The sequence below is a fragment of the Ctenopharyngodon idella genome, chromosome 1 (assembly GCF_019924925.1).
Source record: "Ctenopharyngodon idella isolate HZGC_01 chromosome 1, HZGC01, whole genome shotgun sequence".
Taxonomy (NCBI): Eukaryota; Metazoa; Chordata; class Actinopteri; order Cypriniformes; family Xenocyprididae; genus Ctenopharyngodon; species Ctenopharyngodon idella.
In genome coordinates, this window is record NC_067220.1 from 190,666 (window position 1) to 212,248 (window position 21,583).

The 21,583-nt window shown below is 35.4% G+C and overlaps 2 protein-coding genes across 2 annotated transcripts in view; one reads left to right on the forward strand and one right to left on the reverse strand.

The window, feature by feature from the left end:
- LOC127511277 (B-cell receptor CD22-like) overlaps positions 1-21,583 on the reverse strand; it is an 83,172-nt gene that overhangs the window by 47,612 nt on the left and 13,977 nt on the right. The gene's annotated exons all lie outside the window — the stretch shown is intronic.
- On the forward strand, positions 14,717-20,289 carry LOC127523882 (NXPE family member 3-like). The gene is made up of 6 exons (XM_051915438.1): positions 14,717-15,046; positions 15,234-15,649; positions 15,733-15,803; positions 16,477-16,680; positions 17,438-17,778; positions 19,452-20,289. The coding sequence occupies exons 1-6, from the start codon at positions 14,717-14,719 to the stop codon at positions 19,647-19,649; spliced, it is 1,560 nt and encodes a 519-aa protein (XP_051771398.1). The 3' UTR covers positions 19,650-20,289.

Here is a 21,583-nt window from a genome sequence, read left to right on the forward strand (position 1 = left end):
TGGCTCAGATAAGGTCCAGTTTAGGTTTATTTCTTTGTTCTTGGCTGACATGTGGCATTGCTATGGCTTGCTTGTGGCTCAGATCTGGCAAACAGAAGCGGCCCACACAAGGACCGTAATTCATTGCAGCATGTGGACCAGATCATCATGCCACATGTGCCAGATGTGGGCCGGATCTGGGCCGACACAATGTTGCTATCTGGGTTGCAGAGAGGTAACCCCAGATGCAAGAGTGTGAGCGCGTGGGCAAGTTGCAAGTTGTAGACACCGTATTTCACCTATAGCAACGAGCTGTATCACGCAGCGTTTCTATTACACTCAGAGGTATGTGTGTGTTAGATGATTAGGTTTGTTATAGTGATAATATTTATGTATAATTATTGGATGGTGTAAAGGATTGTGTATTTTGAATGTTTACGACACTGTTTTGGATTTGCATCGTGACAAGTGTTTTATGTGTGTTGATTCTTATATATTAATTTAGTTTGTTAAAGATTGTTAAAGTTGTTTTGTATTTATGTTTTTGTTTCAGAATCAACCGAGCCACTGTTTCAAACATGCATACTGAGGACATCTGCTGGTCAAACGCGTGTAAATGCAAAGCACGGACTTGAAACACAAGTTATATTTCATTTAATTTATTTCAATTACCTTTATTTTACCAGGAAGTCTCATTGACATTAAAATCTTTTGGGTTTTTTTTATCCTACCTGGCCAAGGTAGCAGTAAGACAAATACAAGTACACAATAGAACAGAAATATTAGAACATACCCCGCAAGAAATTTTACGTTCCCAGAACATTCTCGGGGTTGGGGGACGTTATTTGGTGGACCTTCAGGGAACATTCAGTACCTTCTGGGAATGTTTAGGGGACTATTACTATAGGAGGGGTTCCAAACACATTCCTGGAGCGTCCCCAGCACTGCACATTTTGCATGTCTCCTTTGTCTGACACACCCATTTCAGATCTTGGAGTCTCGACTAACGAGCTGATGATCTGAATCAGGTGTTTGATTAAGGAGACATGGAAAACATGCAGTGTTGGGGAGGCTCCAGGAATGTATTTGGGAACCCCTGTACTAAAGGACAGGGATGGGCAAACTCGGTCCTGGAGGGCCACTGGCCTGCAGAGTTTTGCAAATCCAAAACAGTGTCGTAAACATTCAAAATACACAATCCTTTACACCATCCAATAATTATACATAAATATTATCACTATAACAAACTAAGTATTATGCACGCTCAGAAAAAAATTGTACAAAAGCTGTCACCAGAGGTGTAAAGTCAAGGGGTCAGAAAGTAAAAGTCCTGCCATATTTTTTATTCCACCCACTGAAGCAGTGTTAAAGTCAATGAGATAAGTGATAAATTGAGTGATGATTGACCATTATTGAAGACACCTGATGATAACAAGCAGAATCACCAAAGGAGAAAATCACAATTTCTAAGCCACCATCGTAGAGATGAGTGTTTGCTTTAGTTGGGCTCTTGACCCTTGATTGTTTAATATTAGATTTTGTTTGGGCTGTTGTAACAGCCAGACAAGCAAAGAAAAAAAGATGGTCAGGTGGTGTCTTTTACATAATCATTATTTGACCTGAATCACTGAACTCATTTAGAACCCAATCTCTGAGTTAGATTTACATTATTGATTACAGCAGCACTGTGATTCTACAGCAGAAGATCAGCTTTTTCAATATAATCTGAAGGATTTCACAAAGGTTGTTCTGAATAAAAAAAAAAAAATCTTTCTTTTATGCACACACAGGCATCAAGAATCAGCGTATGAACCTCAACAACGGCGACAAGCAACTTATTCTGATAAACAGATCAACTCTGAACATTAGAAAACAAGCTACTAAAAAGTCACATAAAAACAAAAAAATAAATAAATAAATAAAAATAGTGACAATAAAGGAAATTACTAAGACAATTAAGCTCATAATTTATTCATGCAGCGATGCATGATGGGAGCCATGGATGAATTTTGATTGGTGGCTCCCAGAATGCACTGCAACATGCTTTATTATTCTCACCACTGTTGAGATTCACAGGCTGATTCTTGATGTCTGTGTCTTTAAATAAATCACTTTTTCTTTTTTTTTTTGGTCAGAACACCTTTTGTGAAATCCTTTGGATTATATTGAAAAAGCTAATCTTCTGCTGTAGAATCACAGTGCTGCTGTAATCAATAATGTAAATCTAACTCAGAGATTGGGCTCTAAATGAGTTCAGTGATTCAGAACAAATAATGATTATGTGAAAACATAACCAACAACATCTGATCATCTTTTCTCTTTGCTTGTCTGGCTGTTACAACTCAGTGCAGTCCAAACAAAATCTAATATTAAAAAGTCAAGGGTCAAGAGCTCAACTAAAGCAAACACTGATCTCCATGATGGTGGCTTAAAAATTGTGATTTTCTCCTTTGGTGATTCTGCTTGTTATCATCAGGTGTCTTCAATAATGGTCACTCATCACTCAATTTATCACTTAATTATCTCATTAACTTTAACACCGCTTCAGTGGGTGGAATAAAAAACATGGCAGGACTTTTACTTTCTGACCCCTGGACTTTACACCTCTGGCTGTCACTGAGACCCATTGCATGTACCCTTCCATTTAGGTACTAATATGTACATTTTTGTTACCAATATGTAGGCCTACGTTTGAGATAGTAATATGCACTTGTTAGACACAAAGATGTATACCTCTTTTGTAAGGGTACCACCCTAGTGACAGTTTTTGTACCTTTTTTTCTGAGAGTGTGCTGTCTTTTAATAATGTTATTCCAGCTAAGAGAATTGTGTTATAAGAACATTCTCTAAATATTCAGTGTTGGTTCTGGGAACATAAAAAAACGTCCAGTTTTCTTGACGTTAGAGGAAAGTTTTTATAAGGTATAATTTTCCTCAAACGTTTTTTCAACTTAATTTTGATTTAAAATTCAACATTCTAGGAACGTTGAATTGTAACATTCCAAGAACATGAAATGTTCAGTTTCCTTAATGTTAGTAGAACATTATTTAAAGGTTAGTATGATGTTCCTGAAACATTCTTTCAATCATTCAAACACCTGCTGTGAACAAGCACTGAAAGAAAGAGAAATAAGAACACAAGCTACAACTTTCTTCAGTCACAGCCTTAGATGAACTGAAGATAAAAGACATTCAAGATCTGATTAAACAACTCCACAAACAGCATTACCAGCTTCACTTATTACTAACCAGACTGACTTTATTTCTGTCACACGTCTACAGAAGTTCTTATTGAGAATTAACAGAAGTTTAGATGTTGATGTCTTATTGAAAATGTTTAGTTTTAGGTCACCATTATGAAGATCAGTGTTTGCTTTAGTTGAGCTCTTGACCCTTCACTTTTGTTGAGTTGCTTCTTTATCAGCAATTGCAGGTGTTTTCAGAAAACATTTCTGCACTGATAAAGCAGATCAACATGTCTGTTTTAATAATATATATATAATGTGTGTGTGTGTAAATACATCTAAATGCCACTTCTGATGCAGAATCTGTGCTTCAGAATAAATGACATTTACAACACAAAAAATATAAACTTTACTAGATGTACGATGTTAGTTATTGTGTCATCACAGTATTTGAAAAAGGCATAGATTTTATTATAATATTCGGTCAATGCACTTGAGGAAAGTGAGTTGCCAGCTGCGTGAGGATAGTGGGTATACAGATCCACCGCAGGACTATCATTAGTCTTATTTTAGGACCTTCCGGCCCGCCATAATCAGACACCTTTGAGATCAAAGGCGGATATCGCAGGATTCACACTCATGCGCTTTGTTGCTGATAAACTGGATATAATTTAAGTTCTGTTGCTTTTAGATGAAATTAAATATAATGAACAAGACACCCAAAGTACTTGTTTTTTATTCCATTCAAAAGATGTGTTTATCAATCATTTTTACTTTAATACAGACATGTTTTATATATATTTTTTATAAAAATGACAACAATCACATAACCCATAGAGAGATTGCACTGTCAGAGATTTTGGGAATATTCACAGATAATTCATTCACATAAAAACATGATATCAGTTTTAAAGTCAAACATTTTCAAAATAGAACATGTAAATGAACTCTACAGCATAACCTATTCATGCTGCATTGCATGCTGGTTACCTTCATAGTACATATACACTGTAGAAATACAATATAATATTGTTTGTTTACAGTAATTTTGTTTTCCTATACTGTAAACTCAGTAAAACTGAGCTTTTTTACAGTATTGTAAAAACTTGACTGAATTTGGCAGTAAAGTACTTAAATCACCTTTCTTCCCCATTCTGATGCTCAGTTTGAAATTCAGCACATCATCTTGACCATGTCTACATGCCTAAAAAACTGATTAGATATTTGCATTACTGAGCAGTTGAACAGTGCATATAATTCACATGGGTGTAAAGTAAAGGAATTGTAAAAGACTTTGATAACAGTCGGTAAACATCCCATTCTCAAAACCATGGGGACAGCTATACAAACATATTTTATGAACTAATAAAACAATAGACTATGACATTTCTGCCTCTACTGGAACAAACCTGTTTGACCGTCTTTGTTGGTTCTCACCTGCAATTTTTTAAAATATTTTCCTTATGGGCTGTTTACATGACACCGTTTTCAACTAAAAACCATCATCTGTACAAAGGAAAAACTTTTCAGTTTTTAGTACATCGTTGTCATGTAAATATACCCTTAGTGTAATTCTCAGAGTGGGGTAGAAGGTCCAAACAAGGCTGTCACTGTGGCGGTACCCTTTCAAAAGGTTTAGAAGAAGAAGACACTTTATTGCCATTATAGACAGGTACAATAAAACTTTATTCAGATTCTCCCCTGTAATTAAATAACTGAGAACAATACTTATCATTATCTTCTATCTTCTCCTGTAACCAAGACAAATTCTAGTAATATTCCATCATTAAAATCAATAACTACACAGGAATTTACAGGATTAAAGAGTATTATTTTACAATAAATTACTGTAATCAGAAATTTACCGTGAAATTAATGCATGCTGGGCCATTTTCTTATGAATGCTAATGATGATGCTAAAATTACAGCAATTTTCTGCTCTTGTTTTGCTGTGAATTCACTTTATAAAGTTGTGTTTAATCATGCCACTGTAAGAAATTATTTTGTTCAGTACTGTAATTATTTTGAAGTCACCGCAATGGTGATCAGTGTTTCATTTGCTTGGGATCTTGGACCTTGTATATTCATATTCAAATTTTCATATTCATATTATTCTGTTCTAACCAAGTCAAAAGTGTAACAAATGAAAACATTTGATAAAACAATGACAAGCTGGAATAAAAATAAGCTAAATAAGTTAATCAAACTATTCTTAACATGAATAATCTATTCATGCTGCATTGCATGCTGGGTACCTTCATAGTACATATGCACTGTAAAAATACAGTATGATATTGTTTGTTTACTGTCATTTTTGTGTTTTCCAATACTCTAAACACAGTAAAACCAAACTGGCACCCAGCATGCACTGCGATATGAAACTTTTGAATGTCACCATTGTTGAGATTCATATGCTGATTGTTGATGTCTGTGTGTGTCTAAGTGATGCAGGAGCTCAAGATGTTTTGTGACTTCAATATTCTTCAAAATAACTGATTACTGAAACATTGCAGGTTCTTACACTGTCAAATCACAGACATAGTATAATCAATATAAAATACCCATGAAATCAAAGATTAGACACAGAAAGAGATCAGCGAATTAGTCGAAGATGATTACAGTATTATCACAACAGCCAAAAACACCAGATCAACTTCCTCTCAGCTTTTTCTTGTCATAAAAAATGTGCTTTATAAACACTCAGTTACAGTAGCCAGAGTAAACTGATGTTCAAGAGTCAAGAGCCCAACCAAAGCAAACACTGGTCACCACGATGGTAACTACAAACTTCAATAAATTTTTATTTTCAATTAAACATCAACATCCAAATCTGTTATTTCTCAACAAGAACTTCTGTACATGTATGAAAGAAATAATGTCAAACTGATTTGTGAACTGGTTTGACACTCAGTGTGGCTGAAGTCAGTTGTAGTTCTTGTGTTTCTGCTCGTCTCTTCTCTTTTTTCTGGTGTTGTTTCTCTGTCCTTCAGTGATTCTGCTTATCAGGTGTTCATCAGTGTTTGAATTCACTCACTTCTTTTCATTCACTCTGTCAAGTGGACTATATTAGTGAACTAATGTAGGCAATAGTGAACAAGGGTATAGGGTGTGATTTAGAACACAGCCTCGGAGTGTCGACTTTAAGCGATGTTAATTCACAGTATATTCCTGTAGGCTATTTTCTCAAAAACAACAAATATTTCCCAGAATGCATTGTTTTCTATGGTATATTACTGTTTTAATGAAAAATTGTATGTTATTGTCAGAATTTGGCCATTTTTCTTTTTACAGCAAGGCTTTACAGTGTACACTGTATAATCCAACAGTGATTCTAACCAACACTTTTAGTTAACTTTACATAATGTCTTAAATTAATTGTAATAATCTCGTAGTTCACATACTATGCCTTTTTTACTCAGAAAACTCAATTTAAGAATATTGATTGGCTTGAGTGCCATTTTGTCAAGCAAACAAACAAACAAACAAAAACATTTCTGAGGCAGGGCAGTTCTTAATAGACTTTTCACTAATTTCCTCCACTTCTGCAGTTATTTTTCTCTAGTTGTATTCGCTCATTTCCAAAAGTAATTTTAAATGTTGAATTATCAATACAACTGAAACATTTGAAAGAACATCACATAAGCTGACTACATAAATTGTTGTTGATTTTCCTATAATGTTTTTGTTTTCACTCACCATTATTGTGATTAGTGTTCCCTTTGGTTGAACACTTGGAACTTCATTTACATTATTATAATTATCTTTCTATTGAAGATAAGTAATATACACACACATATACATACATACATACATACATATACAGTATCTCACAGAAGTGAATACACCCCTCACAGTTTTGTAAATCTTTTATTATATCTAATAATAAATACACTAATAACACTAAACCCTGACGATCAGTGATTCAGATGGTTTCAGATGTGATCAGTGACACAAACCACTTTATGATGTGCTAATGATTCACTAACAAACAATAAGCACCTCCTTATCTCAACTCTGGCTTTCTTTAACACATGTTTTCTAAACACAATGTTAAAGCAACTAAAGGAAATGCTATTCACCAGAATGGTGACTTTAAAAAACAATTTAATTTCATTTCATTTAATTGTTTTCAGTTGATGTTTCAGTGGCTGACATCACATCAGTTATTATTTGCAGTAGAAATGAATGTGAATGAAAAAGTTTTCAACCGAAACAGAGCTGAAACATTTTAAATAAAATAATTATTTAAAATTAAAATAAAATAATTATTTATTTGGTTTAACTAAGAACATAAGTCAGTTAAATGAACATACATATTAGTACCTAAAGTGTACATATGGTACAATGTGTTCAGTGGTAAAAAAAAAATAATAATAATAATAATAAAATAAATAAAATAAAAATAAAAGCAGAAGTGGCTCTGCTCTCTCCTTTCTTTTTATTATTATTATTTATTTCTACTATTAGAATTAAAATTAGAAAGAGCTTTATTACCAAGTATAACAATAAACTGTGGTTAACGAATGAGTAAGTAATAGTGATCAGCTGAATGTGGTATGATTTTCCTTGCAACAAATCATGTTTTAAGAGTGCCAGTGTTTACACTGGATATTGTTGTGTTTCTGGGTTTTTTGCTGTTGTTGTTTGTTTGTTTGTTTTTTGATAAACAGTAAAAAAAGAACTGCTGCATTTTAGACAGCCACATTCAACTGAATGTAATAAACTTAATGGGAACGCCTTATTTTCATAGCAGTGTGGCCAGTTCTTCACTCACAAGCTGACATAAAATAGGAGAACAAAAGACTTAGCCATGGTCACACAATTTATGAAGAAATCAAATACACCAGGTAATCAGTAATTTATGGACATTATTACATTTGTCATAACATGGGTCAAAATGGTTTCATGCTTTGAAGGATTTGGATATTGATTATGTCCATGTATCATCAGTCTACAGGTTAAGCCTATGTGTATTACTACTGGCATGTTTTCTTTGGACATCGTACTCTTTGGTAAGTTTATAAGAATTTTTAAAGCAGATGTTAAATAATCATCAAATAAATGTTTTATTTCTTCCAAATTCAGCATTCAGCTCAACTGAATTAAGAATGCATTTTAAATCTCAATTAAATTTAGGCACTAAATTTAGCAAGCAAAATGCAGAATTTTATTTTAAGTAGAAATTTGTTTTACTGCTGTAAGTGTATTTTAAATGTTAAAATCAATAGGTTTTGGAAGCTTGTTTACACCACGGAATAATACAAAAAGATAATTGCTCCCTTTTATCTCATAATTCTTACTTTTTTTGCTCACAATTGCAAGATATAAAGTCTGAATTGCGGGATATACACTGTAAAAAATTGCCATTAAAACAGTAATATACTGTAGAAAACAATGGATTCTATCTAATATTTGTCGTTTTCAAGAAAGCAGCTTAGTGGTCTTCACGGGTCCAAAAGTTCGCACCCGAACCCAAAGAGACCTGTAAATGTGCTACCCAGAACCGACGTGGACCTGTCTATTATTAGAAAGCTGGACCCAAACCCAGCCGGGAAGACAGACTCAACTAGAACCCGATCGGCACATATTCCGCAGCAAGTTTCTATTAACAAGTCAATAAACAAGATGCGAAAATGGTGCTCACAATCCTCCTTACCAAGAAAGTTCCATCCATGTTATTCCTCTCTTGCTGATTGAAAGAGCATACTTATTCCACCTTCAAAAGTCCACTTGCTGTCACGGTGATGGATGACAAATGCAACTTTGCATTTTTTGTAACTAACATAATAAGATAACTTCAACTGTTTGCCCTTTTGAACTATAATAACGATTGCTCAATCAGTGCCATGGCCGCTTACAGCATTACTTATTTGCGATCATCTCTGAGCCCAGTCTGACCAAACATTTTAGATATAGCAAGTGCGCACGCTTGAGACTGCACATGCATGTTAATTTAAGCAACCTAAAATATGTTTTTTAATCCAATTTAAGCGTCATAGAAAACATTCATATGACAGTTCATCTCAGATTTTGTTGCTGATTTGGAATATGTTATTTAAATATGAGTGTGCAAGGTTGCGAGCAGTTTTAGAGATTTGAAGAATTGAATTGAAGATGTTTGCATTTACTGTTGAACACAAGATTATGCTGTAGAGTTTTTTTTTTTTGTTTTTTTTTGATACTTGTTGGATATAACTGCTGAACTTATTTTGGTTCACTTTTAGCAGTTTGTGCTGTTTGTTTGTTGATTTTGTAATGTTCAGAATTGATCTTTATTATTATTATTATTATTATTTGTTGAGTGTCACCATTGTGTTTTGTATGTCAAGTATTGATGTCTGTGCATCACAGTGGTGGAAAGAGTACTGAAAATTTGTACTTAAGTACAAGTACTGTTACATTGCTGAAATAATACTCAATTACAAGTAAAAGTACTCAAAATACTAATTACTTTTTAGCTGATGATATTTAATGAATTACCAATAATATTCAATCAAAACATAGATCTAAGTAGAAAATGGCTACTTTCAACAAAACACACTTTTACCTTATTGACGAAGTTCATGAATTAGTGGTCACGATACTGTAATTTCTAACTTCAATACAATTCCTTGAAAATGATCAATATTCAGTATCATTTTAAATACCATTGGAAAAACCACCACATACTGTATACTGCCATATAGATATCTTAATATCTAATTTTTTGTCCATCCATTTTGTCAAGGCTATATCATTATTTTCAAGCTTCAAAAAGCACAATTCTCATTGTAACAGTAATCAAATTAGATGGAGCGGTTTAATTCAAGTCTTCTGAAGAGACACGTCCGCTTTATACGATGAACATATTTTAATTTAGGCTTTTGTTTACATATTTAAACATTGATTGGTTACCATTAAATTAATCCCACAGTCACTTAAACATTTGCGCACTCTGTGTATTTGTGTCTTTACAATAGGGTAACTTTGTTGCAATAGCTCACACGCAGCACAAGAAAGCTTGATTTCAAACTGAATTGAATTTACAAAAAAGACAATAAATAGTCAGTAATAAAATAAGAACAAATAAAACAAATGACCTCAATTCAGTTGAGATATTTGAAATATGACAACACAGAATTTTTATATTCCGTGTATCTTAAAGGGTTAGCTCATCCAAAAATGAAATTTCTGTCATTAATTGCTCACCCTCATGTCGTTCCAAACCCGTAAAACCTTCGTTCATCTTCAGAACACAAATTAAGATATTTTTGATGAAATCTGAGAGCTTTTTGACCTTCCATAGACTGCAACGTTATTATGGGCTATTTTAGCAATATCGTTACTATCTTTCTGGGCCTTGAAAGTTGCAATTACTTTGCAGTCATTATTTATATGTCCAAATCATACAAATGCCCCATTCTGAAACATACAATTACAATGTAAAGAAATTAAAGATCCACCTTTGATTGTCAAAAGACTTTTTGGTGCATTTCACTTATAGAAAAATAAGATTTCCTGTAGCATTTTCATCGGTCAAGCATGGAGGTCTATTCTGATTGTTTGATAACTTTTGACAACGTCTAATTTAAGAGCACGGAGAGATTCGCGATTGCACACTACACAGAGTGCGAGCACACTCATCTGTGAGAGGAGAGGCAGTTCACACAGTATATTTGAGAGCTTGCGTCGTTTTCTGCCATTGCATGAATGTGCTCTCATGTTACAATAATGAGCTCTCGACATTTGTTATTAAAATACACCATAGAAAACTGGCAGGTATGATTAAAATACCTGCGCAATACCAGCAGAAGGAGGCGGGTGTGTGTCAAACGCGCTGACTGAGAGATGAGAGAATGAGCCGCAGGGTTTTCATTAGTCCGTTTACGATCAGATATCTTTAATGGCTACTGATATGCCGGTCAAAGGTTTCAATATAACAAACCCGATTCCAAAAAAGTTGGGACACTGTACAAATTGTGAATAAAAAAGGAATGCAATAATTTACAAATCTCATAAACTTATATTTTATTCACAATAGAATATAGATAACATATCAAATGTTGAAAGTGAGACATTTTGAAATGTCATGCCAAATATTGGCTCATTTTGGATTTCATGAGAGCTACACATTCCAAAAAAGTTGGGACAGGTAGCAACAAGAGGCCGGAAAAGTTAAATGTACATATAAGGAACAGCTGGAGGACCAATTTGCAACTTATTAGGTCAATTGGCAACATGATTGGGTATAAAAAGAGCCTCTCAGAGTGGCAGTGTCTCTCAGAAGTCAAGATGGGCAGAGGATCACCAATTCCCTCAATGCTGCAGCGAAAAATAGTGGAGCAATATCAGAAAGGAGTTTCTCAGAGAAAAATTGCAAAGAGTTTGAAGTTATCATCATCTACAGTGCATAATATCATCCAAAGATTCAGAGAATCTGGAACAATCTCTGTGCGTAAGGGTCAAGGCCGGAAAACCATACTGCATGCCCGTGATCTTCGGGCACTTAGACGTCACTGCATCACATACAGGAATGCTACTGTAATGGAAATCACAACATGGGCTCAGGAATACTTCCAGAAAACATTGTCGGTGAACACAATCCACCGTGCCATTCGCCGTTGCCGGCTAAAACTCTATAGGTCAAAAAAGAAGCCATATCTAAACATGATCCAGAAGCGCAGGCGTTTTCTCTGGGCCAAGGCTCATTTAAAATGGACTGTGGCAAAGTGGAAAACTGTTCTGTGGTCAGACGAATCAAAATTTGAAGTTCTTTTTGGAAAACTGGGACGCCATGTCATCCGGACTAAAGAGGACAAGGACAACCCAAGTTGTTATCAGCGCTCAGTTCAGAAGCCTGCATCTCTGATGGTATGGGGTTGCATGAGTGCGTGTGGCATGGGCAGCTTAAACATTTGGAAAGGCACCATCAATGCTGAAAGGTATATCCCAGTTCTAGAACAACATATGCTCCCATCCAGATGTCGTCTCTTTCAGGGAAGACCTTGCATTTTCCAACATGACAATGCCAGACCACATACTGCATCAATTACAACATCATGGCTGCGTAGAAGAAGGATCCGGGTACTGAAATGGCCAGCCTGCAGTCCAGATCTTTCACCCATAGAAAACATTTGGCGCATCATAAAGAGGAAGATGCGACAAAGAAGACCTAAGACAGTTGAGCAACTAGAAGCCTGTATTAGACAAGAATGGGACAACATTCCTATTCCTAAATTTGAGCAACTTGTCTCCTCAGCCCCCAGATGTTTGCAGACTGTTATAAAAAGAAGAGGGGATGCCACACAGTGGTAAACATGGCCTTGTCCCAACTTTTTTGAGATGTGTTGATGCCATGAAATTTAAAATGTAAGACTTGATTTTCCTGCTAAGACAAAAACTGAGATCAAGCACCCTGCAATAAAGCAATAAAGCTTATCTGGAGAGAAGATCTCAAAGAAATAGCATAGGACAACGCCTTGCCCTCACACATCTACAGGATGCAATAGCCCTCCCCCCAAAAACACACACACCCTCCTTCCTTTCCCCCTGACTCAAGTCACTGAAAGTTCTCCAAGAAGTATAATGTATCTGGTGTATCTATTGTTTATTCCTTTCATGTTTGGTATCATTTTAAATGTCTCAGTGCGATTGGTAAAATGGTCTCAATTTCACAGCAGTCACTGGTATTATGAAGAAGATTAAAAACTAAGGAGAATTCTGTCCTCCTTTTGGGTGTTGAAACACCCACTCCTCTCCCCCAAAACAGGTGTTGGTGTAATAAAAATTTACAATCCTTTTGTTCTGGTCTTGGTATATAAGGTAAAGTGCAAAGCAGTCAGGGGGGATTTTCTGTAGCCAGAAGCCCCCACACAGTGGTGGACAAGTGTCTTCAAACACTAATCCACCACTGTGTGCATGTGCATTTCAGTTGATGTTATGCATTTATTATTTCTGAATTGGCTTCTAATTGTCCAACTATGAAATTGACATGATACATTTTTACTTGACAAATAAAATGTTATATTTGATTTACTCTGGATTCTTCTGAAATCATTATGACCAGTAGATTATGGAGTCCGTCATTTCCGTAAATCTGCGTCAGGACAGGCCAAGCCAGAGAGCCCCATGAAAGGAGCATATTGGCACATCATGGGACTTTTTGAGTTTGTCTGTTATTGAATTAGCAAGTTGCAGTATCGTGACTAAGAAAACTGTATTTTTGTATGAACAAGCATGTGGCGGTTCGACTCAAATGCATTAGTTAACTCTGCATCCTCTGACTAGACCATAAACTGGCGAATTTATGTCCGTGAGAACGCAGTCGGCCGATGTGAATTTCTCTAAGCGATGATGAGACCGTAATGAACGAATAATTGAAATTATGAGATACCCAGAATAATCAAAAATCAAAATTAATACATAACAAATGATTAATTTCCAATTGGGAACAAAACCTAAGAGTAATAATCATTTAAAATTGGAGTCAGATTAAACGAGTGAAATTAAGTGAACTTCACAGATGCGCTGAAAAGGCATACACGCGTTAACCTTCGCCCAGGCCGTCGGATTCCGTTTTTGGGCCGATGCGTGGTTCCTTACAAAATCAACTTATTTTTCCCTTAAAATGATACATTTTCTCAGTTTAAACATTTGATATGTCATCTATGTTGTATTCTGAATAAAATATTGAAATTTGAAACTTCCACATCATTGCAATTTGTACAGTGTCCCAACTTTTTTGGAATTGGGTTTGTAATTCAAACTGTAGGCATACTCAGTAACGCAATTTTACCAGAGGTGTAAAGTCCAGGGGTCAGAAAGTAAAAGTCCTGCCATATGTTTATTCCACCCACTGAGTAAGTGTTAAAGTTAATGAGATAATTAAGTGATTAATTGAGTGATGACTGACCATTAGTGAAGATACCTGATGTTAACAAGTGAATCACCAACAGATAAAATCACAATTTTAAGTCACCATCATGGAGATCAGGGTTTGCTTTAGTTGGGCTCTTGACCCTTGACTTTTTAATATTTGATTTGATGGCATCTTTTCATCTTCCCTACACATAACGTGTAGTATAAGCAGTGCTGCTTTGTTTACAGAGGTTACTGGGGAAACAGCTCTATTTCTGCTTAAATCACTTCTGACTTTTGACTTTCAGAAATTTGAATATGAATATACAAGGTCCAAGATCCCAAGCTAATGAAACACTGATCACCATTATGGTGACTTCAAAAATTACAGTAGTAAACAATATAATTTCTTACATTGGCATGATTAAAGACCACTTTATAATGTGAATTCACAGCAAAACAAGAGCAGTAAATTACAGTAATGTTAGCATCATTTTGCTGTTTTTCATAAGAAAATGAGCCAGCATACATTAATTTCACTGTAAATTTCTAACTACAGTAATTTATTGTAAAATAATACTCTTTAATCCTGTAAATTTGCAATGTATCCATATCTACAATGAACATAAAACATTTGCATAGGGGAAAAATAATTTGGTGTGAATGATATGTCGGTCCTCTCTCAGGCTCTGTGTGCATTGAAAGGTGGGATCAACATGAGACCATTTCAGCCTCCCAGACCTAAACCAGTTCATATAAATAAAGATAATTCATCCACAATATCCACATTTGACATGGGAATCAGTGATGAGGAGTGGGGAAGACTGCAGAAGGTTCTGGACTGGCCTAGTTCAGATCAAGAAATCACTCAGCTGGAACTGAGCACAAGTCCAGTCCACTCAACATTCTCCATTGTGGGACTCAATGAGATTTACAAAGTGGGAGAAAAGATCTCTGTTACTATCACAGCCAGAGACCACAACAAGAACCTGAAAAGATATGGAGGAGACTATTTCCAAGCCAAACTCTTCAATTCAAAGCTAAAGGTGTGTTTATTTTATAATATATTATTATTATTAAAATGTATTTTATTAAAATCAATATAAAGACAACTGTCATATTGAGTTTCACTTACAACATATTTATGTTTAAGTTTATAAGTGTTTCAAATTTATTTACCGAAAGACATTAGTTTTCTGCATTACACTTTAACCTTCTCCATTCTTCTTGAAGGCGAGTGTGTACGGGGAGGTTGTGGATCATCGTAATGGGACTTACTCTGTTGCTCTTCTTCTGCCCTGGGACGGTCAGGCACAAGTTTTTGTACGTCTAGAGCACTCCAGTGAGGTTGTGCGGATTCTTAAAAAATACAGGGAGTCTTCATTCCCACGCAGCCACTATAATGGACACTTTGAAGGTCCAGGACCCAATAAAACAAGGATCAGGGAAACAGTACAATGTAATCTTAAGTGGGGTCTAGATGGAAGTTGGAGGAAAGGAGACTGCTGCTGTGAGTATAAGAATATAAAAACGGGGACATTGTGGCAGTGTGAGAGACCGAAGAAACTTTCCTGTGACAGACTGGTTTATCACTCAATGGGAGGTTTGGAAAACCCATTAAATTCCCTGGAGAAGCAATTTTTTACACAGTGGGTAATGATTCAAGATGAATTTCAGAATAATTGTAGAATTGTGAAGTGTAGAAAATGTATTATTATTTTTTTTTTCACAGGAAATTAACAAATGTTGCTATTACTGGAGATGACAAAATCATAAATGTTCTTCCCAACACTGCAGGCATTGGTATGTTTACATATGGTGACCATCTCATTTCCTATTTGGAAAGAAATAAGGAGAAAGGAAAAAATCACAGGAAACCAGAATTAGGCTTGAGTTCTCCTTTTTTGTTTATAGTATACAAATTGGTTTATGGGCTGAATATTTAACCTCCGTTTTTTTTTTTTTTTTTTTTTTGTCAGCGAAAGCCAGCCTTGATTAATTTCACAAAACTTTCATGGCCCCCAGAATATTTTGTTGCATGAATATCTGAATGTATAATATATCAAAAGAAAGCCTCTGCTTTTAAACAAAAAACAAAACTTGAATGTGGGTGAGTTTCATAAAAAAGCCAAATTTTAAACAAAAAGCTGAGAAAATCACATTTTTTCAAAGACTACGTCACCCCAAAGCTTCACAGTCATTACCGCTTCATGGGTTTATTGATCTCTTTGAAAGAGATTCTGTACTCTTTCAGAAGATGTGTAAAAAAGTAAATTTGCTCAAATTCTCATTTTTTCTTTCCATAAAAAAAAAAAAAAAAGCCCTCCTCTGCTTTTTCTTGATTTTTTTCCAAAAAGGAAATGGTCAAAACATACACGGACCTCAGAGGACAGATTTCTTCTGAAATCAAATTTAGTTACAAGAAAATTCACATAATTAAAACATTCTTTTCATGTAATCTGCATCTTTGCTTTAGGCACAATGGAGAAATGCAGGTCTGGCATGACGACACCGATTCCTGCAGGGTTCTACCTTAAAGATGTCTGGAAGTCTTTGGTATGCAACACCAGGCAGTTCAGTTCTGAACAAATGAGAAATTGTCTTAAAAACAAGATAGTCTATTTGATGGGAGACTCCACCACAAGGCAGTGGTTCGAGTACTTAGAAAGAAAAGTGCCAGGCAAGTTATTCAATGACATGACTTGTCATTGATGTTGTCTTTGTTATTTAATTGAATACATGATAGCATGAATGTACATAATAAATTAAATAAGAAAATGACATACAGAGGCCCCACAGGGCTCTTATTCCAAAGATGCATGAATATCTTGGCATTAGATGAAAACAGGGCTGTCACTGGCGGGGCTTTAGGGGGGCACATAATCATTCTTTTACAGAGCACTTGCGACAAATGTGCATGCCTGTAGACTAAACACATAATACACATGTGCATGCCGTCACCGTTTTCACAGATTTGAGTTTTAGTTGTTTACACTGAGATGATAATGGTATCATCTTATCATTTCAAAAACTTTGAAACCCGTATTTAAAAGTTTGCATTTTCAGGCTTCGAAAATGCCACTGTCATGTAAATGAACAGCCAAAATGCATAAAAAGTTTTCCGTTTTTAATTGAAAATGGTGTCGTGTAAACAGCCCCTAAGTGGCACTTTTCAAGTGGCACACTTTTCAAGCAAAGCATCAAAAACGTTCTATAAAAATGAAAAAAGCTCATGGAGATTCAGTTTGCAGATACTTGGTTAAGTATCTTGTGTCTAATGCAACAACATTGAGACATGTTCATAAATCAGTGCCACTTAAAGGGATAGTTCACCTAATAATGAAAATTTGGTCATTATTTACTCACCCTTTTGTGGTTCCAAAGTTGTATGACATTCTCAAGCTACGATCTAATGTTAGTTTTATGTATCTTTTTAGGCATAAAAAGGATGGACCTCCACACTCCTCGTACAGGTGGACCCCTGATGGCTGTGGAGTTGAAAAATAATATCATTATTCACTGGAGGCCACACGGTGTTCCTTTGCGATTTAGTAAAATGCCTATTACCGACCTGCACTATATCGCCAATGATATTGATGAAATAGCTGGTGGTGCTCACGCAGTTGTTGTCTTCACATTCTTTGCTCACCTGGTTTTTCACCCAATAACATTTTATGTGCATGAAGTGACCAAAATCCGCCAGTCTGTTGTTGCACTGCTGAGACGCGCTCCAGAGACTACCATCATCATCAAGTCTGCAAACACTGGTGGACTAAAGGTACTCTTAGTCACTTTCCAATCCTATGTTTTCAACAAGAAAATTTTGTACATTTGTTGTACATGAAAGTGTAAAAACATAGGCCAAAAAAATGTGTCTCAGAATGTTTAGGCAATATTTTTTTTCCAATTGACATAAAATTGCTTCTTTTAAATGGATAGTTCACTCAAAATTAAAAAGTCTGTCATCATTTATGCACCCACATATCATTCCAAATCCGTATAACTGAATTTTATCTGTGGTACACTGAAGAAAAAAACTTTAGCAGTTTGTGAGCTCTCTTCTATACAGTGAAGTATGATTGGAAATTCAACTAGAGGCTGCCCAAATGAAAAAATAGGACTTAACCCTTGTATTATGTTTGAATTCTGGGTATGATTTTTATGTTGTGGGTAAAATTGATCCCAAATGGTTTCAATACAATAGGTTGTTTGCATATGACGTCATTGCTGTGGCACAAAATGCAGCTGGAGGGCAGGAGGTAATTTTTCTATATAGGAATCGTTATCACAAACTCAAAAATTCTATGTTTTGTGTTGTTTACGGTTGCTCAAATCGATCAAACCAAGAAACCACAGTGACGGCAGCTTCACATTCTCTATACAGCCTCGGTGGCAGGCAAGTTTTTCAGTTCAGTAGAAAAATCGCTCCTCTTCATAACATAAGGTTCACGTCCAACATATGTTGTGATTTTCTGTTTATACCTTTATAAACCAGCACAGTACAGACTTTTCTCCATCTCGTCCATTCTAATTTTCACTTCCTGCCCTCCACCTGAATTTTGTGCATCATCAGAACAACATGATTGCAAACAAGCTATTCACCAAAAAAAAAAAAAAAAAAAAAAAAAATCAGGAAAAAACTGTATACTTCTCACACATTACAACAAAAATAAACATGAGATTTTTTTAGAAACTGTATCTAACAATTATCTTTAAACTTCCCTTTAGGAAAATATGATTAGTATAAATAGTATTGCAACAATTTTTTTCAATGTTTATATATATATATATATATATATTTTTTTTTTTTTTTTTTTTTTTTTTTAAATGGCAAGGTCATGGGTTTGATTCCCAGTAAAATCATCATGCCTGAACTGATAAAAATTTACACCTTCAACGCAAGGAACATTTCTTCAGATAAAAGCATCTGACAAATGCATAAATGTAAATGTAAATGTTAACACCCCCATAGGGTAGTGAGAACCTGACATGACAAAATACATCCATTTTTTATTATTTTATTTTGGGTCTGTGCAGCTGTTATTAACCGTGACATTGCGGGTCAAACCAACATCAAAAGCGTAATTACATTGTTGCATGCACATTCCATGACACCTCAGAGTTTCAAAACCTTGCATCCATGTTGATGACCCTAAATGAGAAATTGAAACAACAACAACAACAACAACCACCTATAACCAGTATTACCAGTAGACCCAAAACATAAAACAGGGTTAAGTGCTATTTTAGAAGTCTTTTGAAGTTAGTAGAGTAAAATATAAATAGTTTTTCATAAAAAAATGGACACTATTCACTTTCTTGAACATTCAGCTATAAACAAGTGAGAAAAGTGAGAAATAGATCTTGGGGTCATTTCTTTCCATATATTATTGTTTTGTCAAGCACACTTGGCAATAAAGCTCTTTCTGATTCTAATCTGTGTTGTTCCAGAATATTTTTCAGTCTGATTGGTTAATGATGCAGTTGGACAAAGTGATGCGGGAGATGTTCAGACATATTGATGGAGTAATCTTCTTAGATGTCTGGCAGATGACTTCCTGTCACTATCTACGTGAAAATATTCACCCAGGACCTGTTGTCATTGCTAACGAAGTCGACATGTTGCTCTCATATATCTGTCCTACCTGAGGCCTGTTCCAGTCGATATGGAAACTAACCTCATCCGGGGCCAGGAACCAGAATTCCTCTAACACTGACCGGATTAGAATGTGATGACATTACCACTGACTCACTGAGATTGTTACGAGCCCCTGCCTGCTCTTTCTCTTGTTTCTTCCTGTCTCTTTCTTTTCTTTTCTTTCTTTTTTTTTTTTTTTTTTTGAGCACAGTTGCCAATTAGACGGGGGCAGGGACCAACTATTTCTACCACCTGAGGCCTCTGGCTATTTAAGAGCTGCTGGTGGCACTTCACCTTGGCCTGCCTCAGGAAACCTGTCACTGGTGGTTTTGATGTTTTCCATTTCCTTTGTACAGGATGGTGAGTTGTAGTTTGTTTAGTTAAATTAAAATAGTGGGAAAGTGTAAGTAAGTAAGTACACAGTAAACTGTTAAATCAACACCGCTCAGTGTTCATATGGGAACCACCCGCAGGGTGTTAAAGTAACACTGAAGCACTGTTAGAGTTAATTAGATACTTAAGTGATTAATTAAGTGATGATTGTTCGATTATTGAAGAAACCTGATGATAACAAACAGAATCACTGAAGAAAAGAGAAACACAAGAACTACAGTTGACCTTAGACTCAGCCTTACATGAAATCAACTGACATTAAATCTCTCTTATTACAAACCAGACTGACTTTATTTCTGTCATTAGTCTACAGTTCTTTTTGATAATTAACAGAGGTTTAGTTGTTGTTTTAGTGAAAATGTTTGGTCATTGTTATGGTGATCAGTGTTTTCTTTAGTTGGCCAGTTTGACTCTTTGATTCTTATATGCATTTGAGGTTTTTGTAACAGTATTTACCAAAACACATAATTTGTTACAAAGGATGCCATAAGCAATGAAGATCAGATAATAAATATGATAGCCAAGAGAGCTTAATGCGCTGCAAATGAAGAAAATACATGCAAATAGTAAAAACACCAACAAATAAAGAAAACATCTTCATCAGTTTGACAACACATGCAAATACAGAAACGTGCTGCAAATCCTCGCAACACAAGCAAACAGAGAAACGCGCTGCAAATAGCACAGACCACAACGGAAATGTTTCAAGGGGACTCCAATAAGTGACGAACCCTACTGGGACCTGCTTATTGTTTAATTGTCTACTCGCCAGTGTTGTTGTCAGTGACCTGAAAGGTGAGTTTTTTTTGTTTACTTTAACATCATGATCGTATAATTGCTTAGTCTTTTGGATATTATTGGCCTAAATAATCTGACACAGTACACAATTAACTGCGAAACGTTACGATATTGTCGCATATGTTAGCTGGCTTAATTTAGCAACTAAATATACCCCCGGTTTCACAGACAAGGCTTAAGCTAGTCCTAGACTAAAATGCATGTTTGAGCTGTTTTTACTGAAAGCAACATATACTGACATATCTTAAAATATGTCACTGCCATTGTTTAGTCTCAATATGCACACCAGTAATGTTTTTTTTTTTTTTTTCTTCTAGTGAATGTTTATAAAAGCCACTTAAATGCCCTTATTGAACTTAATGAAGGTTTAATCCTGTCTGTGAAACTGGGCCATAACGTTCAAGGTTCACGAAAATAGGGTTAAACCAGGTCAAAATAAATTGCAGATTGATGGTATAATTAAAATATTACAATTTATTGAAATCCTTTTAGTAATGAAAGAAAGGACAACAGAATACAATGTGCTAATTTCAGTCACATTGTCTTTTTCAGATCAATGTATTGTCCTTTATGTGGCGTCCAATGGCTGACTTGCCCAGATTTTGCAGTTCATGTGGGCGAGATGTAAGCTTTGTTGTAGAGAACGCCCCTAGAACTGCAGGTGATGACCATGTGTCATGTCCGACAGTTCCCAGAGGTAATATTCTCTTACTGAGCTCCGTCCATCAAATTATAAAAACGTATAATCTTTTCA

What these genes read in the sequence shown, in the direction of transcription:
- LOC127523882 (XM_051915438.1), top strand. Translation starts at nt 14,717, where the DNA reads ATGAGACCATTTCAGCCTCCCAGACCTAAACCAGTTCATATAAATAAA. An exon ending in GAGAAGCAATTTTTTACACA is followed by an intron (nt 15,650 to 15,732) that starts GTGGGTAATGAT and finishes TTTTTTTCACAG; the next exon opens with GAAATTAACAAATGTTGCTA. An exon ending in CTTAGAAAGAAAAGTGCCAG is followed by an intron (nt 16,681 to 17,437) that starts GCAAGTTATTCA and finishes GTATCTTTTTAG; the next exon opens with GCATAAAAAGGATGGACCTC.